The 22,536-nt window shown below is 37.3% G+C and overlaps 1 protein-coding gene and 1 pseudogene across 1 annotated transcript; both read left to right on the forward strand.

Moving 5' to 3' along the window:
* The first annotated feature begins 2,128 nt into the window (after positions 1-2,128).
* On the forward strand, positions 2,129-2,331 carry LOC120780027 (annotated as a pseudogene).
* A 15,909-nt stretch (positions 2,332-18,240) lies between these two features.
* Positions 18,241-19,442, forward strand: LOC120780012. Its single transcript, XM_040112294.1, has 2 exons — positions 18,241-18,968; positions 19,027-19,442. The coding sequence occupies exons 1-2, from the start codon at positions 18,798-18,800 to the stop codon at positions 19,411-19,413; spliced, it is 558 nt and encodes a 185-aa protein (XP_039968228.1). The 5' UTR covers positions 18,241-18,797; the 3' UTR covers positions 19,414-19,442.
* The last annotated feature ends 3,094 nt before the right edge of the window (positions 19,443-22,536 follow it).

The following is a 22,536-nucleotide window of genomic DNA, read 5'->3' on the forward strand; positions in this document are numbered from 1 at the left end:
GTATGCCATATATTGAAAGCAATGAGCTGTCACTTCAGCAGTTTGACAGATCAGTTTTCATTTCTGTGAAAATTTCGAAGAGGCAGCACAACCCATTTACACATATCTCGACTTCAGTTTCATTTCGGTATTATAAAATTTAGTAGAACGAGTAGTAAGACAGCTGTGTTTAATTATAAAAAGAAAGTACATTTTCAAAATAATTAATAAATTTCTCCAAAAAATTAATATTTAGCTTAATATTGTTAATTTGCGGAAAAATTAAACAAAATGGATTGGCGAATGAGTGAAGTCAGTCTTAAATTTAATAAACTTATAAAAGTCTAAATCAAAATATCATTGCTCCCTTAAAATTTATTTTTTTAATTGGTACATAAAATTTATGCTATAATTACCATAGTCCGAAAATATAAAATCATTTTTTACAAGAAATACACTTGTAGAAAAAAGTATATTCCTCCTTTTTTATTTTGCATATAAATTTTTTTATCCATATAAAACTTTAAACAGTTCAAGAGCTCAAAACATGCGGTACATCAGCCCGAACCTACCTACCTGACGCCATTTCGCAAATGATAAAATAAGTTTTCAATTGCTTAAAACACTAGATCGACTCGAACCTGCCTAACGGGACATCTCGATAGGCAATAATTTATGGCGTACTAACTTTCAAATCTATTGCTATTGCCATTGCCAAGTCTGTATTCTCTGAGTCACATATGCGTGATCTTGTATCATATGAACCATTTTTTTCAGAAAAATGGTAAAATTTTTTATTTTTTTTCAAAATCGGGAAAAATTAAATAAATAATTTTAAATAAATTATTCTTTCAAAAATTATTTTAATTTCGACTATTACATTATATTAATTTCGACTTTTATATTATATTTATTTCGACTATTATAAAATAACTAATCATATAAACACGTCTTGGGTCATTCCTTTCATTTCTTCTAAAAAAATTAGTGACCTTCATGAAATATGCATATTCATATTATTTCGTTATCATTTCCATATTTGTACCAATAGAATTTCTATGGCATATACATATGTATATATTTCTTTGGCACATTTGTCTGTATGTTTGCGAAAGCAAATGCGAGCCAGATACATGTGTACGTATGTTCATAATAACAAGTGTCGCACGCATCTTTCGCATCTCCGTTGCCACGGACAACCAATGGCCGAAACTGGCGTTTTGTCAAAGAGTCAATCTGTCGACTGACGCGACGACAAAACGCCACAACATTGTGTGATGATAGAAAATCCAAGCTGTGCCGAAAAAAATAAACAAATGGCCGCCGATTGTCACCGCTTTCCCTTGTTTTTGAATGAGCTTGCACACATATCGACGCTGATTTTTGCGAGCCACGGAAAAATATTTTAGACATGACAAATATTGTTAATCGACAACAGCTATGTTGTCACTTTTCTCACTTCTTTCTTAGAACAAACACCAAGATGTTCTATTTATGATTTTTAGCTTTCGCCATCGCACATAGAAGCATTTACCCTCAAATACCGGACAAAATTGAAAATTACAAACTTCAGCGATGGTACTCAAAATTGATTTTTTTCGGTACCTAAATAACCGCTCTACAATGAACTGATTAAATGAATGACCTTCAGGCCGCTATATTGCCACACAAGTAGTCGGAACCTAGACTTCGTTTAGATCGCACGTGCTTATTCGCGAAACTCTCCATTGTTCTCGAAATTGCAAGTTGTTTTTGAAGTTATACTTCTTATACGACTTCGGAAAATGTTACGATAGATTCAGGTTGCGCAACCTTGCTCAATATGAATCTAACGCAACCTTGTCTGCGAAGATGTTCGAGCAGAAGCGAAGCGGTGACAATCGGCGATCGTTTGTTCGTTTCTTTCGGCACAGCTCGGCTTTTCTACCAACAACACAATGTTGCCATGCTTATGCTGTTGTTGTTTTTGTAGAATGTTTGAATTTTTGGTTGGTGACATATTCACATGTGTGTGCATATGTATGTTTGTATGCTTGTGCATTATTGAAGTTATGCTTCTTTTTCTTTCGTTTGTCTTTCATTTCTGCGAATTCTCAACTATTTTGCGTATCTTTTGGTTGAAATACTCTGCGTTGGCCGTTGAAAAATTAAGGCTATACTTTACAGGATCATTTCTGTAGTTAGTCTTCATTTACATTTTTTGGAAATCGACCGGCGATGACGAGGTATATCGTTTTATCTGACAGCGTGAGGTTTAAGAAGTTCATTTCTAATTTTGTCCTGTGCCATATTAGAAATGATGTTTCTCCGAAAATTGTTCGCCTACAACGGATAAAACGACTTCTGAGTGGTGATTTTAATAAATAAATTCCTTTTGGTTGAAATGCTCTGCGTTGGCCGTTGAAAAGTTAAGACTATACTTCTCAGGATCATTCATTTCTTCAAAGAAATTAATGACCTTTAGAAATATGCATATTTGCATTATTTCGTTGTCGTTTCCATATTCGTAGCAATAGAATTTCTATGGCATAAGTAAAGTAATGGCCGCCGATTGTCACCCCTTGCCGCTGTAGCAGCTTCGCCTACAAACATGCGTAAATATGTATGTATGTATCCCTATGATCGTGAATTCATATCGACGCACATTTTTGCGAGAAGCACCAGAAAGTTGTGCAATTTATGGTTTTTGGCTTTTGCTATCGTCGCGAAAAGACGACTTGTTGGCAAAGGCATGCTCGGGGAGATGTTACGGCCTCTGTTTTTATGAATGAAACGAGATCGCTCGTGGAATTTGCGCCTGCGTTCATGAATGAAATCGTTTTTGTTGTAAAATGTACTACACTTGTTCTTCGCCAATTTGGCTGTTATGTTGTCTTGTGAAGATCAATTTTTTGTTGGTGACATATTCATATGTGTACGCATATGTATGTTTGTATGCTTGTGCATTATTTGTTTGGCAATGTATGCAAATATATGTCCATATAAGTATATATGAATGTATGAACATGCAAGTCAATGCGCGCACATGTAATAAGTATATTGATAAGTGATGAAAATATGATTTCAATTTCTGAACGCGAACATGCGTATACATTAGAGCTCCCACTCCCGGGCTCCCGGGCTCCCGAAATCCCGGGATCCCGGACTTAAAACTCCTCCCGGGATTTAAAATTAATTTCCCGGGATATTCGGGATTTTTGTCCTTTTTTTTTAAACACTGTTAATTATTATTTTTTCATAAACAAAGTTGTATTTACAATAGATGAACATTGCCAAAAACCAATTAGTAAGAATTTAGTACTTTACAACACTGTTTGATCAAAGTTACAGCACTGGTTTTTGTTGAGAATCGCGATATCGATTTAAAAATAATCGAAAATGAAAAGGAAAAAACGTTGAAGGAAAGGTTGCAAGAAACTGTCAAAGAATCTCGCGTTTTAAAAAGAGATGTCTCATTATCAGTAAAGGAAGCGGTACCAAAGGAAATAAATTTACTTTTTGGGGGCGGCGGGCTTGGCAGCAATCTGGAGGTTGCTTGTAATTTTTTAAAGACAATACCACCAACTAGTGTCGAATGCTAGCGTTGTTTTTCAGTGTCTGGAAGCCTTTGCACTAAAATCAGATCTAGTTTTAACGATGAAACAATGGATGCGCTTGTATTTTTAAAATACTATTTAAAATTAGTTCCTACAGAAATCGATCTGTGATTTTTATTATTTGTTTTTTGACAAAATAATATATGTATATATAATACCAAATACATAGGTATATTTTTAATTTAATTCATGTAACTGATTCGAAATAAAAGTGAATTATATATTTTTTTCAATTTATAAGAAATAATAATTATTATTAAATAATAATTTTTATTATAAAGAACCCAAGAACATGGGCATACTTAATTGAATCTATGTAACTGATTGAAAATAAAAAAAATAATTTAATTTTTTTTAATTTATAAGCAATAAATAGCAATTTTTATTTTCTCCCGTTTTTCCCCTGAATCCCGGGAAATGAAATTTCGATATCCCGAAATCCCGGGAATTCGAAAACATTCCGGGAGTGGGAGCTCTAGTATACATACACTCATATGAGCATGTGCAGATACACAAGATAGGATAGAAGATGTATGCCTTTTAACATCGTATACTATACAAATAAATATTTTTCTTACTAATAGAAATTAAATTTATCACAGTAATATACATAATATACATATACATAATATTGCTGTGATAAATTTAATTTCTATTAGTAAGAAAAATATTCATTTGTATAGTATACGATGTTAAAAGCAAAAAATTAAAAATTTATTCTGTCGAGATTCGAGCCTGTGACCTGTGGTAGCATCTTGACTTTCCAAGCGCTTACCACCAACACCACTATTGACACTTAGTGCGCTGACTTAAGTATGGTTTGGTTATGCATGTACATAAGAAACATACGATGGTTCTAATAATTTTGTTTAAGTATAGAAATATGCTTTTGTAGAACATTTGCTTTCGCAAACATACAGACAAATGTGCAAACGACATAGTATATGTATGTATGATTGTTTCGCATTTTGCTTCTACGCCGGTCAAATTTCGATACAAAAATCGGCTGAAAAGTGTGAGAAAATAAAAAATGGACAACTAGGGCAAATAATTTTTAAAAAAATTTATTGACAATTAAATATAAATGAAAATACATGTAAATTTACTTAAATTTATTTAAATTTATTGAAATTTCGTTTCGCATTTTTCGGCACTTTCAAATTAATTAATATAAGTAAAATTCACGACTTAACCCGCACACGTCTTATTCGCGCAAAATTTCCAACTTTATGAAAATTGGCGCAATTATTGACACTTCAATTTTATGTAAAGTTTAAAACATGTTTACATATGAATACATAATATATTTGATTTTGGCGCAAGTATTGACACTTGTCTTAATATACAAAATTGGGCCAAAACGAAACAATGAAATACATAATTACTTTTGCATGTCAATATGGAAATGCCGACGGCAAAACGCAAAAGCATATATTGCACATAGTGTTGACGCCGCCCCCGCCCAATTTCTTTGCCACGTCTGTATCGGCAGAGAAATCTTTTCATTTTCTCTTTTCGAAGTTTTTTCGAAGTTTTAATTCGCGCGCAACTAAACACTAACTAAAAAAGTTGCGCGCGCTCTCTCCTTTTGCGACCGTTCAGAGATACAGACGTGGTAAGTGTTTGTCCAATTTATTTATTTAAAATATATATATTATATGAAACTTTTTGGTTTATTTATTTATTTAACATTTTGTGGAATAATTGCGCCAACCGTTTCCCCACGGCCAACCACATCATTGGAACGAACGAGCACCGTGCTCCACCACCCGAATTATCATTGGTCCTTCGAGCCGGATAACAGGTAACAAGTCGATTTTTTATTAAAGTGAAAGTGCATAATTTGCCCAATTTAGCAACACGCAAGTTACAGCCAAACATATTTTGGATTTGTGCTCTGCAAGCTAAAAGGCAATAGATTGGTTAATTTGTGCATCATTTATGTACAAAACCAATTGTGCTGTGTGAAGTGGAGACCAAAACTTATTTTTGGCACTCTACCCACAAAATCAAAGCACAAGATTGCAGGTAGTATTGTACTTCATTTAAGTACAACAACAAATACACCTGGCAAATGCACTATTTCACTTTACAAAAAAAAACCACACTCTGTTATTCGAGAAAAGTTATAAATTTCTTGGACGCACAAACCTCGTCTGGAGCGTCAACCATCTCTCTCGGTTTTTTGCGTTTTCTTGTGGTTAATTTGAGTCTAGTCGCTCAACTCTGCCTTCCCATATATTGCTCGAATAGCAATAAAGGCAAGCAGCAATAACGCAGCTGCAGTTTCGCGAGTGAACAAACAAAAAAAAATACAAAAATTAAATACAAGTGAAGTGAGCGACATCAAAAATTGGAGCAAGTGAAGTGAGCAAGAAAGCCAAGCAGCATAGGCAGAGCAGCACTAGCAAAACTGCAAAGGCAGAGCAGCTAAGGCTAAGCAACAAAGGGAGAGCAGCACCGGCAAAGCAGCAAAGGCAAAGCAGCGCAGCAGCCATCCCAGAAGGACAGCAACAAACAAATAGTGTGAACAAAAGTGAAAGTGAAGTGCTTGTGAATTTTTATCTGTATTTGTATTTGGATTTAAATAAAGCAATTAAGACAAAGCAATTTTGTTTGTGTACATACATATTCGAAGACTAGGCGTGCAAGTGCATTGGGCCGATTACCCAGCAAGCACATTCTAATTTAATTCGAAAAAATACTTTGCGAAAATAGTTTGAAATTTATTAATTTTTTTTTGTGCCTTCGAATATTCACGCTTCACTAAGAAACAACGCACTACTAATTTTTTATAACTTTTGAACTTTTTGCAACATATTTGCAAACATTTTTTAAATTTTAATTTCAAAGCTTTAGATCCGATTTTGTGCAACATTTTGCAGTTCCGGTTCAATTACACAATGGAAGCCATCAGAGCATTTAACACAGCTGCAGACGCTCTACTGGAGTTTGAGGAGTCTTTTACTCCAACAGCAACCAACCAAAGTGCCTACTCTCTTGAAGTACAGCAAGCTGAACTGAAATCTCTGTGGGCAGAGGTAAAGTCAGAATACAAGTTGTGTTTGCCAAAGTTGGATCCTTCTGACACAAGCTCAATTGACGACATTAAGCTTAAATATTCAAGCTGTTACCACGCGTATGTGTGTTGCGCGGCCTTGATGGGCGAACACTTGCACAACCTCACGGCTTTCAACCAAAGCCCAACTTCAAATTCTACAGTGATTCAACCTGAACGGTTACAACAAACGGTAGAACCCGTGAGGTATTCCATCAACTTACCGCCATGTGATACAGAAATATTTCATGGCGATGTTTTACAATGGCCCTCATTTAGGGATTTATTTGCCGCCATTTATGGGAATAACCCAAGGCTATCTCCAGTAGAAAAGTTATTCCATCTGAATCAAAAAACGCGACGTGAAGCAAAAGCTATTGTTTCGAAAGCGCCACTGACGAATGACGGATTCACATTGGCTTGGAATAATTTGTTGTGTAGATATGAAAAAAAGCGAGTGCTTGTCAACACGCAATTAAATTTGTTGTTCAAGCTTCCGCACATCTCAACGGAATCTGAGACCGAACTCAGAAATTTACAGCGGGAGATTAATAGCTGCATTTCAGCTTTACAAATACATGGCATCAATGTAGATAGCTGGGATGCCATATTTACGTATTTGTGTTCTATCCGACTGCCGGACTATACACTGTCGCTTTGGGAACAATCTCTGGATTCGGATTCAGAGATCCCAAAATGGGTTGACTTAGACAAATTTCTAACCAAATGGGTTAAAACGCTTGAGAGAGTATCAAACCTCAAAGGCGATGGGTACTCAACCCAAGATTAAGTCGGCTGATGGTGAAGGTCGGATACCAACCTTGCAGTCGAGGATTGGATCCAAACCCATCAATTCCCATCACGCCAAGACAAATAATATCAAATGTAAACTGCGCTCATCTCAATCGCACATTTTGAAAACTTGTCAAAGATTCATTGAGATGCAGCCTAATGCACGATCAAATGCTGTCAGAAAACTTCACGTCTGCCTAAACTGTTTATCGGACTCACATGAAGTCAAAAATTGTAAAAGTATGTTTAATTGTAATAAATGTAAACAGAGACATCACTCCATGATTCACCGGGATCAGAGTGAGGAAATAGCTCAGATGTCCGACAGCACAAACCCTACTGAGATTTCTACTAAATCTCATGTGGCCTCTAATAAGGCCAATATTTCAAATGTGCCTACCAGTCGAAGCATGCTCTTAGGTACAGCCATGGTGACCGTATGTCACAACGAGAACACCTTCACTGTCAGAGCCCTGATTGATTCAGGATCTGAAGCCACCTTCGTAAGCAATAGTCTGCAAAAACGCTTACATCTAGCAAGCAAAAAGATCAGCGCGCGAGTTTCAGGATTGAATAATACCGTATCAGGACGAGTTCAATCGGTATGCTCAATTACAATTGGCTCGCCCCGTAACAAAAGTCTAAGATTAGAAGCGAAAGCGTTGGTACTGCCAAAATTGACTGGACTGCTTCCATCCAGGTCAATTAACTCTTCAATTTTAAAAGGTTTACCCAATATCCCCATAGCGGATAATAATTTCTATACGAGTCAAAAGGTTGACTTGTTGATCGGAGCGGATCTTTACCCAAAAATCATTTAAATGGGGTAAAATCAAAAATCTTTGGATCCCTCGTAGCACAACATACAGTGTTCGGTTGGATTTTAACAGGTTTCGTTCCCTTCGAAGAATCGAAGAATAATAATAATACGACTTACGGTACATATTTTAACGAGGTATCTTTACATAATCAGTTGTCCAAATTCTGGGAGCTAGAAGAAATACCTAAAAAACCATTTCTCACCGTGGAAGAACAATATTGTGAAAAGTTATATTGAGAAAAAACCATTAGAAACAAAGAAGGGCGTTACATTGTTTCACTCCCATTTAAAGTTTTTCCAGTAGAAACTAATTTTGGAGCATCGCGCCATATTGCATTCTAACAATACTTGAGAAGTGAGAAATCTCTCAATAAACAACCTCTCGTTAAGGAAGAATACCGGAAGGTCTTGAGGGAATACATAGACTTAGGTCATATGCAACGAATTCCACACAACATGGCAGAAAATCCGTACAAAAGTTACTATCTTCCTCACCACACCGTTTACAAACCTGAAAGTAAAACCTCTAAGCTTAGAGTCGTTTTCAATGCTTCATGTACCACATCCAATGGTGTAAGTTTAAATGACATTTTGTATTTACTATTATGATCACCAAATGGCGACTTTTTAGATTTGTGTTCAATGCTGATATTGAAAAAATGTATCGTCAAATTTTGGTCAATTCTAAGCATACATCTTATCAAAGAATCCTCTTTAGGGATTCTTTGGACGGGGAGGTCAATGAGTTTCAATTAAACAGAGTCACTTTCGGGCTCAATTGTGCTCCGTATCTAGCAATCCGTACACTGATGGAACTAGCTGAAGATTCAAAATCAGCGTTCCCCTTAGCTGCGAAAATAATAAAAGCTAATACGTACGTAGACGACGTCTTATCTGGTGCTCATGAAATCTCCACTGCAATTGATTCAAGAGACCAGTTGATTAAATTATTAGCCTCAGCCGGCTTCCCATTAAGAAAGTGGACATCAAACAGCAAGAAGATTCTGAGGGGCATACCTAACGATCATCTTTTGACCACAGATTTTCTGGAATTCGACAGCAGTAGCGAAGCCAAAACATTGGGAATTCGATGGAACGCGAGATCCGATAACTTTTACTTTTCCACTAAGCCGCTGGACAACAAAGACTCTTTCACTAAAAGAGAAGTTTTGTCTATGATAGCTAAATTGTTCGACCCAGCAGGATGGTTAAGTCCAGTAATCATCGTTGCTAAAATCTTAATGCAGGACATTTGGTTGGAAAAAACCGATTGGGACGAAGCTTTGACTCCCAAATCTCTCAAGCAGTGGAAGACATTTTTAGAAAATTACCCACACATAAACAATATCAGGATCCCGCGATGGGTATGTTATACACCGAGCTGTCAAGTACAGTTCCATGGATTCTGCGATGCCTCAGAAAAGGCGTACGGCGCAGCCATCTATTTACGCGTGCAGGTGAACGACCACGAGATTAAAACGGGCTTGCTTTTAGCAAAAACAAAGGTCGCTCCTGTTAAAACCATCTCAATACCGAGATTAGAATTATCTGGTGCTCTTTTATTAGCTAAAATGGTTGAATATCTTCAACCCAAGCTGGACATTGTACATCAAGGAATATATTTATGGACTGACTCCACCATTGTTCTCGCATGGCTACGTAAGCCACCGTGTTCGTGGTCGACTTTCGTTGCGAATCAAATATCAAAGATTTGCGAGCATACTCAAATTGGAAACTGGAGGCATGTCAACTCCGAAGATAATCCCGCCGACCTAGCCAGCAGAGGAATCTCTCCTCAAGATTTACAACCAAATGATCTTTGGTGGTGTGGTCCCAAGTGGCTAAAACTTCAACCATCCGAGTGGCCAAACCAAAATTATGCAGTAGACGTTGATACTACTCTGGAGGCCAAGAGCATTCGTGTACATCATACCTCAGTTATTGAGACCGAAGATGTTTTGGAACGTTTTTCCGAATTTTCAAGAGCACTCCGCGTAATTTCTCGAGTCTTCAGATTCTTCAACAAAATTCATCCAGGATACAAAACTCCTACACCGTCGGCAACGCTCACTTCTGATGAAGTTAAATTTGTCAAACACCGACTTATTCAGTTAACTCAGAAGGCACATTTTGCTTCTGAGTACTCAGATTTAACTAAGAATCTTCCCATCAATAGTAAATCTTCGATTCTATCATTAAATCCCTTTGTTGATGATAACGGAATCATAAGAGTAGGCGGGCGTTTAAACAACGCTCCCTCCCTCAGCTTCGATGAGCAGCACCCAATTATACTACCATACAACTGTCAATTCTCGAAATTATTGGAAAAATTTATTCATCTTACTTCCCTTCACGGAGGCAATCAACTAGTCCTGCGTCTTCTGCGAATGCAATTTTGGATCCTCAAGGCTAAGAATCTAATCCGCACAGTGATACATAATTGTAAGATCTGCGTTTTATATAAAAAACGAGAGCAAACACAACTTATGGCATCACTTCCTGCGCCACGAACAAGTCTTACAAGGCCCTTTGAGTCAACCGGAGTAGATTTCACTGGTCCATTCGACATCAAAAACTATACAGGCCGAGCTTGCCTAATAACAAAGGGATATGTATGCGTTTTTGTTTGCTTTTCAACAAGGGCTATCCATCTTGAAGCCACTAGTAACTTATCTACGGCCGCATTCATGAGTGCCCTCACAAGATTCGTATCACGTCGGAGTTGCCCAAATCACATTTATTCGGATAATGGCGCTAACTTCGTTGGAGCATCGAGAGAAATCAAGAAAGATTTCAAAGCCTTCTTAAAGACATGCCCTGACGCGATAGCCAACTCTAACAATTTCCCCCACCTAAAATGGCATTTCATTCCTGCAGGTGCTCCTCATATGGGAGGCTTGTGGGAGGCAGGTGTGAAAAGTTTTAAAAGTCATTTCAAAAAATTGACAGGATCCATGAAGTACACCTTCGAGGAACTTACTACGCTGTTAACTCGAATAGAAGCCTGTCTAAACTCTCGGCCCATCAGTTCTATGACGGATGACATCAATGACTTGACTCCGTTAACACCAGGCCATTTTCTGGTCGGTGCTCCCCTGCTAGCACCGGCAGAACCAGAAATCACTGAGAACCCATTATCATTAGTAAACCGATAGCAAAAATTAAAGGCCCTAAGTCAACACTTCTGTCAGAGATGGAAGACCGAATACTTAAAGGAACTTCAAAAACGAAAGAAATGGAAACATTCCCAACAGAACGCCGAAGTCAACGACCTAGTGGTAGTTCGTGACGAAAATTTACCTCCAAATGAATGGAGATTGGGCAGGATAATCAAAGTGCATCCAGGGTTGGACCAACGAGTTCGGGTGGTAGACATCCAAACTCAACGTGGCTTAATTTCTAGGCCTATAACAAAGATTATAATTTTACCCAAACAATGTTAATATTCTCACGTTAATAATCTTTCTTTTCGTTTAGAAAATTATTTAAAATGTCAACAATCAACTGCCCCCTATGCGTAGATAGCCATCTACTCCGCTGGTGTCCAAAGTTCCGTCAGATGTCCCCAGAAGATAGGCTGAGGACCACATTGATCAACAGATATTGCAGCAACTGCCTCGCGTGGAGCCATTCAAAGAATGAATGCGACAGCGTAATACGCTGCAAACGTTGCGGCAATCCACACCACACGATGCTTCATGGCATCAGTTCAGACGCCGAAGAACAAGATGACGATGTCATTGAGTTGACATGGGCACAGCAGGTCGAGGCAGCGGAAATGGAAGAAAATTCGTTGACAATTGGCACGACGGATTCGGAGCCCCATCGACCACATCAACCGACTTCAACAGTCAAGCAGCCGCAAAGCTCTGACCAACGATGCCTCTCCCGCATACCACACGCCCAAGATCGAGCCAGACTCGAGTCGTCTCGCCGACTTCGGCGTGCTGGTAACTTCCTTTCGGATTGGCGGCATGGCAACGATCGACTGAGACTCGATTCGTCTCAGCGACATTGTCCGGACCGAACCAGACTCGATTCGTCTCGTCGGCCACCCCATCCGAAGCGAAGGCGTGGAAGAGACGTTCGTCGTCAAGCCGATGCACGCCGTATCATAAAGGACAGGCATGCAACACAACCTTGGCAACAAAGACTTGCGCTATCACCAACCGCCTTAATAAGCGTTCGAACTGCAACGAGGTTCGTAACAGTGCGGGCCATGATTAGCCCAGTTAGTCCAGCCACGGTTATCCTCGCCTCCACAATTGCACGATTGCGACTGCATACGCATGCACGAGGAGACAGCCGAGTGTGCGAACTCATGTTTCGGGACAACCAGGGTGGAGATACAGAAATCTCCGTGAGTGCCCAAATTCAGCGACGTCCGTTACCACCGACGCCAGTAAGGTCTCTGGAAGACCATTTGGTTCAACAATTCCGCAACCTAAGACTGGCAGACAACGAATTCCACAGAGCAGCGCCAGTCGAAATAATCTTGGGAGCGGACGTTTACTCCCGGCTCATGTTGCCCGGGTTACAACCAGCGGCAATGGGCCAACTCATCGCCCAAAATACGTCGCTGGGATATATAATATCCGGCGTCATATAAAATCGGCACAATAAAGTGCACTGGCTGCCTGCCTCTCACATTCACCACCTACCCAGGATCGAGTTAGATTCGAGTCGTCTTGACGACCTCGGAAAGTTGTGACTTCGATGCAAATTGGCAGCATGGCAATGACCGACTGAGACTCGATTCCTCTCAGCGGCATTTCCCAGACCGAACCAGACTCGATTCGTCTCGTCGGCCACCCCATCTGCAAAGAAGACGTGGAAGAGTTAGTGCAGGAGCCAGTTAGTTAAGTTAGTTTTAAGTAATTTATTGTAAACTGCATTTGCAGTAATACTGCAAGGCGGGAAGAATGTTGACGCCGCCCCCGCCCAATTTCTTTGCCACGTCTGTATCGGCAGAGCAATCTTTTCTTTTTCTCTTTTCGAAGTTTTTTCGAAGTTTTAATTCGCGCGCAACTAAACACTTACTAAAAAGTTGCGCGCGCTCTCTCCTTTTGCGACCGTTCAGAGATACAGACGTGGTAAGTGTTTGTCCAATTTATTTATTTAAAATACATTTATTATATGAAACCCTTTGTTTTATTTAACATTTTGTGGAATAAATTGCGCCGACCGTTTCCCCACGGCCAACCACATCTTTGGAACGAGCGAGCACCGTGCTCCACCACCCGAATTATCACATAGAAATTGAAATGCCGACGGCAAAACGAAATTGCTTACATTCGTACATTGCGTATGAATCATGAAAATATCATCATAATCTTTAGATAAATCTTTTATATAATTACAATGAGTTATTATAAAATAAGATCAAATTAGCATTAAATAATTTGAAAAATAATAAATCAAAAATAAAAGAGTTCTACATACAAGAGTTCTACATAAATATATTTACATCCTATGGAATATCAAAGAAATCATTTTATAAATACATATATTTCTGCCTCTTCATATTCTCTAATAAAGATTCAACGTTTGCTGTTCCATCAATCTCTGCGGGAGCATCTATAACTACTGATGAATCAGCGATCGTCATTTCACCGATAACTGCTGGGCTTTCAACGCGGGCAGTGCAGCCCGTGTTTCAAGAGGAGGGAAAACAGTACAATATTATCGTGAATACCGAGTACAAAAGAAAGCAGAGCGGGAAAAGGAGAAATTGGAAATGATAGCTGGCAGTCAAACGAAGAAGAGGAAAACAGCTGCGGTATATCAGAGAGCGCGTAAAAAAGATACAACGTTTGCTGTTCCATCAATCTCTGCGGGAGCATCTATAACTACTGATGTATCAACGGGCGTCAATTCACCGATAACTGCTGGGCCTTCAACGCGTGTTGATGGATTAATGACGGCTGGACCTCCGATCAATGTTGATAAAATAAATGACAGTGATAATACGCATAACACAGCGGATTCCAGGTTATGTGATGGTAAGTTTCTCTTGAATATTTCAATTGTCCGTAAAAGATGCACCTTGTGTATTAAACTTGTGCTTTGAAACTAATATCAATTGGATTGGCAAAAATTTTAATGTTTTGATTTTAAATTGATTTTACAGCGGAAAAAGACAGTGTAGCCCGTGTTTCAAGAGGAGGGAAAACAGCACAATATTATCGTGAATACCGAGCACGAAAGAAAGCAGAGCGGGAAAAGGAGAAATTGGAAATGATAGCTGGCAGTCAATCGAGGAAGAGGAAACAGCTGCGGAATATCAGAGAGCGCGTAAGAAAAGATTCAACGTTTGCTGTTCCATCAATCTCTACGGGACCATCTATAACTACTGATGAATCAACGGTCGTCAATTCACCGATAACTGCTGGGCCTTCAACGCGTGTTGATGGATTACAAAAGAGAGATGATTACGCTGCATATTCTCTTCCTACTTTTCTAGTCAAAGTTCCTTCATTTAGACTTTGCTTTATTCTTCATTTTATGTGCACAATAAATTTATAGAATGTGAATTTAAGTTTTCTAGTTTTCCTTCATACAAAATTTTAAAAATTTCTTGGACTATCACTAAGAAGTATAACTTCATCCGCGCGTAGGGACTCCACGCACCTTTTTTTATTGCGTGAACGGAATTCTTGAAAATATTATATTAATGATATAAAAATTAATTTAGTTAATGTATTATTATGATTTTTTTCAGGAAAACAATGTATCATTAAAAAAACAACTAAAAAAACAACATCTTTTTTTAAATTTTTTAGAAATTAGTGTTTTTGTTATAGTGTCGGGCGAGGTCGAGCTATGAATTATTTTTCCTAGTAAACTAGCGGGTTTAAAAAAAGCGCTTTGAAAAAAGTTGGCCAGCTGCATAAAATTGGTACTGCTTTATTTATTTTTTTTAATTAAATTCTGAAATGCTGCTTAATTATTCTATACGGGTGGTATATAGATGGTATAAGGGGGCTCTATCGGAGCCGGTGTTAAAATTGGACAATGGGTGTGGCACCGCACACTTTCTGGTGAAATCCCATATCTCAGGGCATGACACACCGATTTCGACAAAATTTGGAACGTAACATTATTTTCATTTTCCTGTATCACTCTGTGAAAATGAGCGAAATCGGACTACAACCACGCCTACTTCCCATATAACACAGTTTAAAATTCCATTTGATTCTTTCACTTTCCAGTACACAAATAAAGAATTAATTAATATAACGGAATAAAATTTTGCAGTAATAATTCCTCTAAAGTAAGCCAACTTTTGACCAATAATTTTCTAAATCCAATCCATGACAATAGTATTTCATTGTGTCAAAAATGGATTGAATCGGGTCAATACTTACCTGGGCCCCCTTATATCTAATATAAAGATTTTAGAACTTCTATGTCGCTTTATGTTAGATATATCCGCCAATATTTGAGTCAAGTCTCAATGAAAATCGCAGAACATATTTTATTCATAACAGTGTATCTCTGCGCCTAAAATAGGTACAATTGCGCGAAAACTTGACCCCTCCAACACAAGCCCCCATCCCCTTATAACTATTACCAAGATTTTCGGATATCCACTTGACCTTGCTCCATATGATTGCTGATTGTATGTAAGGTACCTAAATGAAACCGAGGGAACATTTGTTTGAGTATGTGGTATATTAGCAGTATGTAGGATGAGCAAAAATAGATAAAATCTGGTCGGCACTACCTCCTTCTCAAATATATTCAATATAAAATTTCCGGTTGCACCCGAACTTAGTCCTTCCTTACTTGTTTTATTTTAATATATTGCATTATAATATTTAATCATGCATTTTTATTCATTTTCATTCATAAAATCACTTTAAATAATTTTGTCCGTCTTTTGAGACCAAATGCTCCTATGTGCATTACCTATACCGAAATATGCAAGGCCAAGAGAGCACCCATTGCCGAATCTAGTGATATATGACGGCACAAAAATAAACGTGAGGTTTGGTCTGACATATTTAAAGCTATTGCAAATAATTTTCTGCGTGTGTTTGTTGTTGTGCCGTTGCACCAAGAAGAAAATTGTGCAATTTCTGCAACGTGCAAGGTTTTGCAAGAGCAATAGAATCCTCCTAATATGAGAATATCAAGCGACAGCTGTTTTTGTATATGGAAGGTAAACAAATATCAAGTGACAATTTAGGGCCGGCAAAATATGTCTGCCAAAAACATCGATTAAACTAGAGCAGGCACCGATTATAATGAGTGGAATGTAAGTTTTCAAGTAGTTTTCACCGAAAACTGTGTTTTCGTTTGACAGATTTTTCATGGACGAAAACACAAGTTTTCGTGGGAAAAACTGGTTTTGTTGTAGGTCCGAACATAGTATTGTGCTATTTTAGACAATTGTTGTTTTGGTCAATTTTTTCTTGGTGACATATTCACATGTGTACGCAAATGTATGTTTGTATGCTTGTGCATTATTTGTTCGGCAATGTATATAAATATATGTACATTTAAGTATTTATGAATGTATGAACATGCAGATCAATGCGCGCAAATGTAACACATGTGTATACATACATATGTATGTACATTCATATGAGCAGAGACATAAGATTAATATGATAGAAGATGTACATACATACTATGTATATGTTGTTGTGATAAATTTAAGTTCTATTAGTAAGAAATATAATACACAACTATTTATAGTACTATTGTATATTATGTAAAAATCAATTAACATTATTAAATATGCAAGTCATTCATACAAAATTCTACTCATATCATCATTATTTTTACATGCCAGTATGGAAATGCCGACGGCAAAAGGCAAAGACATACATTGCACATACATACAAGCGATTCCTTGGTTGAAAGCAAAAATTTTAGCATGAGTATAGAAATGCCGACAACAAAACGAAATTCCTTACATTCATACATTGCGTATGAAAGAAGTTCCATGGTTGAAAGCTAACATGAAGCATGAAAATATCATAATGCTGTTAAATAAATCAATTCTTTAAAGATATATACATATTACAATATATTGAAATTATTAATAATAACTTATTATAAAATAAGATGAAATTAACAAAATAATTTGAAAAATAATAAATAAAAGTTCTACATAAGGGAACATATTTCCTATTGAATATCAAAAAAATTATTTTTCTTCAATATTCTCTTTGGGAGTATCATAATGATCATGTCTCTTCATATTCTTGAGTATGTGAGAGAGCTGTATTTGTATACATTTTTCGCTGTTAAAAATGGAATATCAAAGAACTTATTTTTCTTCAATATTTCTTGATTGCGCATACATGCTATGGCATCATATGCATATATCGGGTGATTTTTTAAGAGCTTGATAACTTTTTTTAAAAAAAAAACGCATAAAATTTGCAAAATCTCATCGGTTCTTTATTTGAAACGTTAGATTGGTTCATGACATTTACTTTTTGAAGATAATTTCATTTAAAATGTTGACCGCGGCTGCGTCTTTAGGTGGTCCATTCGGAAAGTCCAATTTTGGGCAACTTTTTCGAGCATTTCGGCCGGAATAGCCCGGAATTTCTTCGGAAATGTTGTCTTCCAAAGCTGGAATAGTTGCTGGCTTATTTCTGTAGACTTTAGACTTGACGTAGCCCCACAAAAAATAGTCTAAAGGCGTTAAATCGCATGATCTTGGTGGCCAACTTACGGGTCCATTTCTTGAGATGAATTGTTCTCCGAAGTTTTCCCTCAAAATGGCCATAGAATCGCGAGCTGTGTGGCATGTAGCGCCATCTTGTTGAAACCACATGAGTCAACATTTAAATGAAATTATCTTCAAAAAGTAAATGTCATGAACCAATCTAACGTTTCAAATAAAGAACCGATGAGATTTTGAAAATTTTATGCGTTTTTTTTTTAAAAAAAGTTATCAAGCTCTTAAAAAATCACCCGATATTATTTCTCTTCATATTCTGTTTGAGTATGTGGAGAACTGTTAAAAATGTTAACATTTCACAGCGTGAATTCTGTGGTTCTGAGGTGAATTCCATACTTCAATTCTATAAAATGTTCGACATCGAACCTGCACTATGTTTTAAGTTCACTGGGTCGACTTTTATATTTCGGAATTTGGCAACTCCATTGTAATGAGTGTTTCGAAAATATCCGGATCCAATAGTGGAAGACATACACGCAACAATTAGTTGGTTGATTGAGTTGGGCTAGAAATTGCCCTTGCCGCTACATACGACACAACTTTTAACACAATTTTGAGGCAAACTTCATTTTGAATATTTACATACTTCGTTGCTTAAACATAAGTTCAGTTGTTGATTTACTTATTATATATGAAGTTTTAGCGGAAGCAAAAGAACAGGACCAAAAAAACATTCGGAAAAAAAGAAAATGGTCTAAAATGTGGTTGCAAAATCAAATGAATTTTCAAATAACAAGCTTTTGAAGACGTTGAGAGAAACCGAGACAAAAGACTGCAAGAATTACATGCGCATGAGCGATGATCTTCTCTTCAAAGTGAAAGTTTTTATTGAAAAAAACGGACACAATAATGCGAGAAGCAATTAGTGCAGAGAATCGTTTGGCAATAAGTTTAAGATTTTTGGCTACCGGAAACTCATCTGAAGACCAAAAATTTTCAAAAGTAATATTTGCGCAAGCGGTTCTTAAAATTGTAATTGAGACATACGAGGCCATTACTAAAGTAAAAGACTCAATTAAGGTAGTATTAAAAGAATATTCGAGTTATACCTTTTTTTTAACACAAAATATATTTTTAGCTTCCTAAAACACCTGAGCAATGGATGGCTGTAGCTGATCAATTTTATGAGAAGTCGATGTTTCCCAACTGTCTAGGCGCGCTCCTTGAAAAGCACATAAATATTTCACGTCTTCCTAACTCCGGTTCATTCTATTCTAATTATAAAAAGACATTCAGTATTGTCTTGTTGGCAATTGTTGACAGCAACTCCAACTTTTTAATGGTAGATGTAGGTGCAAATGGACGAATTTCCGATGGAGGCGTTTTCAGAAATTCGAAATTTTTTAAAAAATTAGAAAGTGGAAGTTTATATTTACCGGAACCACAAGCAATGCTTGCAGACGGATCTTCGTCCCCTTTGTATTTGTTTAAAACCATTTGGTCACAACAATTTGACAGAGAATGAAATGCTGCTTAACAAAACTCTGAGCTCAGCACGGGTTAAAGTTGAAAACGCTTTTTGTATTTTGGCATCGCGTTTTCAACTTCTTCAAACGACAATAAATTTATGTCCTGAAAAAGTTACTACAGTTGTTCTTGCCTGTTTCTACTTACACAATTACTAACGTCGCCAGTCAAACTTAAATCGATTTGAACGTGAAAATATTCAGCTATCAGGCATGACTAGAAATGCATCTAATGAGGTCTAAACAATAAGGTTGAAATATTGTGAAATTATCAAAAAACTGAAATCTCTTTAATTCCTTTTATTTACATATAAAATAGTTAATTTAGTTGTGTTCTTTAAATAAAACTTATATTCATTCTCTTAAAACTAATACATAAAAAATTAACTAAAAATAATAATTAAAAAAAAAATGAGAAAAATAAAATAAAATATATGTACTCCATCTTAATATGGTTTAATTCATTGATATTGCGAGTTATTGAACAAATCAAGAACACTTGTGCATTGAAATGCAAATGTTGCGAATGTGATGTTGATTGCATGGGGCTTCCAGTTGGCACAGAAATAAAACGTTGCGAATGTGATGTGGATTCTATAGGACTTCCAGTTGGCACAGAAATAAAACGTTGCGAATGTGAAATGGATTCTATAGGACTTCCAGTTGGCCCAGAAATAAAATGTGCCGAGCGTGACGTTGATTCAGTTGGATTTACAAAAGGTGTCGAAATATAATGTTGCGAGTCATTACTTAAAAAAGCTGGTTCGTGATACATCCGCACTACTTAAATTTGGACTGTTCAGATGATTGAAACATAATTTGCTAAATCGGCCCAACAGCTTTACTTCGTTTACTGCTTGCTTTGCAAAAAGTTGCTGCTTTGGTTTCATTTGCCTGAACATGCAAGCCCATGCCTTTGCGTAATTTTCTGCTTCATCCATTTGTTTTTTGGATGTCTCCAAACTTTTTAAATTTCTTCGACGATTACTGAGTAAAAAAACATAATTTCATAAATAAAATCAATAAAATTTTTAAACGCTTTTTCAACATACTACGCGAACGGACGATTCTTCATCTTCATCCGAACTGATGGATGTTACAGCAGGCATATGTATTTCCTTCTTCTTCTTTTTAATTGGCGTTGACACCGCTTACGCGATTATAGCCGAGTTAACAACAGCGCGCCAGTCGTTTCTTCTTTCGCTACGTGGCGCCAATAGGATATTCCAAGCGAAGCCACGTCTTTCTCCACTTGGTCCTTCCAACGGAGTGGAGGTCTTCCTCTTCCTCTGCTTCCCCCGGAGGGTACTGCGTCGAATACTTTCAGAGCTGGAGTGGTTTCGTCCATCCGGACAACATGACCTAGCCAGCGTAGCCGCTGTTTTTTAATTCGCTGAACTATGTCAATGTCGTCGTATATCTCGTACAGCTCATCGTTCCATCGAATGCGATATTCGTCGTGGCCAACGCGCAAAGGACCGTAAATCTTTCGCAGAACTTTTCTCTCGAAAACTCTCAACGTCGACTCATCAGTTGATGTCAACGTCCAAGCCTCTGCACCATATAGCAGGACGGGAGTTATGAGCGACTTAGAGAGTTTGGTTTTTGTTCGTCGAGAGAGGACTTTACTTTTCAATTGCCTACTCAGTCCGAAGTAGCACCTGTTGGCAAGAGTTATCCTGCGTTGGATTTCAGGGCTGACATTGTTGGTAGGGTTTATGCTGGTTTCCAAATATACGAAACTATCTACAACTTCAAATTTATGACTTTCAACAGTGATGTGAGAGCCAAGTCGCGAGTGCGACGACTGTTTGTTTGATGACAGGAGATAATTCGTCTTGCCCTCGTTCACTACCAGACCCGTTTGCTTTGCTTCCTTGTCCAGTCTGGAGAAAGCAGAACTAACGGCGCGGGTGTTGAGGCCGATGATATCAATATCATCCATAGGTACTTCCAGGTCTCGCAAAAAGTCGAGCTCATCAAAATACCATAGAGGTGAAACGTATAACCCATCAGCTCCTGCACCAGATGTTTGACTTTGCAACGTTTGCATAGTTGCCAGTTTTTTCTTCATGTCGTCTATCGACACATCGCTTTTTATTTCTTGAAATTCCAATAAAAGTTTTTGGTATCCGTAGCTTTACGGCGTACATTTTTGTTTTTATAACAGTCAAGTTTGCTGTTCCACAACTCCGGCATAGTTTTATATACTTCGATAAATTCACGCATTTTCCGATCGCTTTCACGCATTTTTATTTGTTTTTACTTATTAACTTTACTTTGTTTAACACTTTGCTCCGTAGACGCGCTCTCTTTGACAGCCGAAATTAAGTGGCGAAATCGATTGAAGTCGCACGACCAACCCAAACACTATTCAAGTAACACAACCAACTTGACTAAATATCAAAAAAATTTTGATTTTCATCCAATCAGTTGGCACAACTTACACAACTGCCCCATATACTTATGTACATACGTAACAATCAGTTGTATGCTTTCCATAAAAGCTATTCGCACACAAAGCACTTGCAAGCAAATGGTTGCCTGTTTTTTGGCAAAACTACTTGAACTACGCAGAATAGTAAATTACCACTTACCATTTGCTTGCCAGTGAAGAGGCAGTTGATATGTTTAGAACGCATGTGTTGAAGATACCTCAATCAGAGTGGCAAAAGTGCAACGATGATTGGTTTAAACATATTCAAAAATTTTTTGGATCTTAATGCAGAATATTTTGAAAAACAATAAAGCGATTCTAGATTTAGATGATTAATATTTGTTTTTGTTTTCTAATCCCGAAATATAAAATACAACCTACGTATGTAGCCAAATGGGAGTTTGTATGAACTTTAAAAATCCAATCGAAAAAAATAGTTTTTGTGTCAAATGCGCATGAACATATATGCATGAATTTACATTAATCAGGAATATAAATTTGAATCCTAATTAATCGATTTTTTTTTACATAACTAATTATGTACTTATTTACATATAATTTATGAAGAAAAAACAATCCTCCCATTTGTTATATTCCTAGAGAAAATCTGGAGTATTTTCTTTTGGGCAGTTAGAGCAAATAAACAAAAGCATTTTACTTCCTGAACTTCGTTTGGTGTTACAAT

Source organism: Bactrocera tryoni, unplaced genomic scaffold (assembly GCF_016617805.1).
Source record: "Bactrocera tryoni isolate S06 unplaced genomic scaffold, CSIRO_BtryS06_freeze2 scaffold_120, whole genome shotgun sequence".
Classification (NCBI taxonomy): domain Eukaryota; kingdom Metazoa; phylum Arthropoda; class Insecta; order Diptera; family Tephritidae; genus Bactrocera; species Bactrocera tryoni.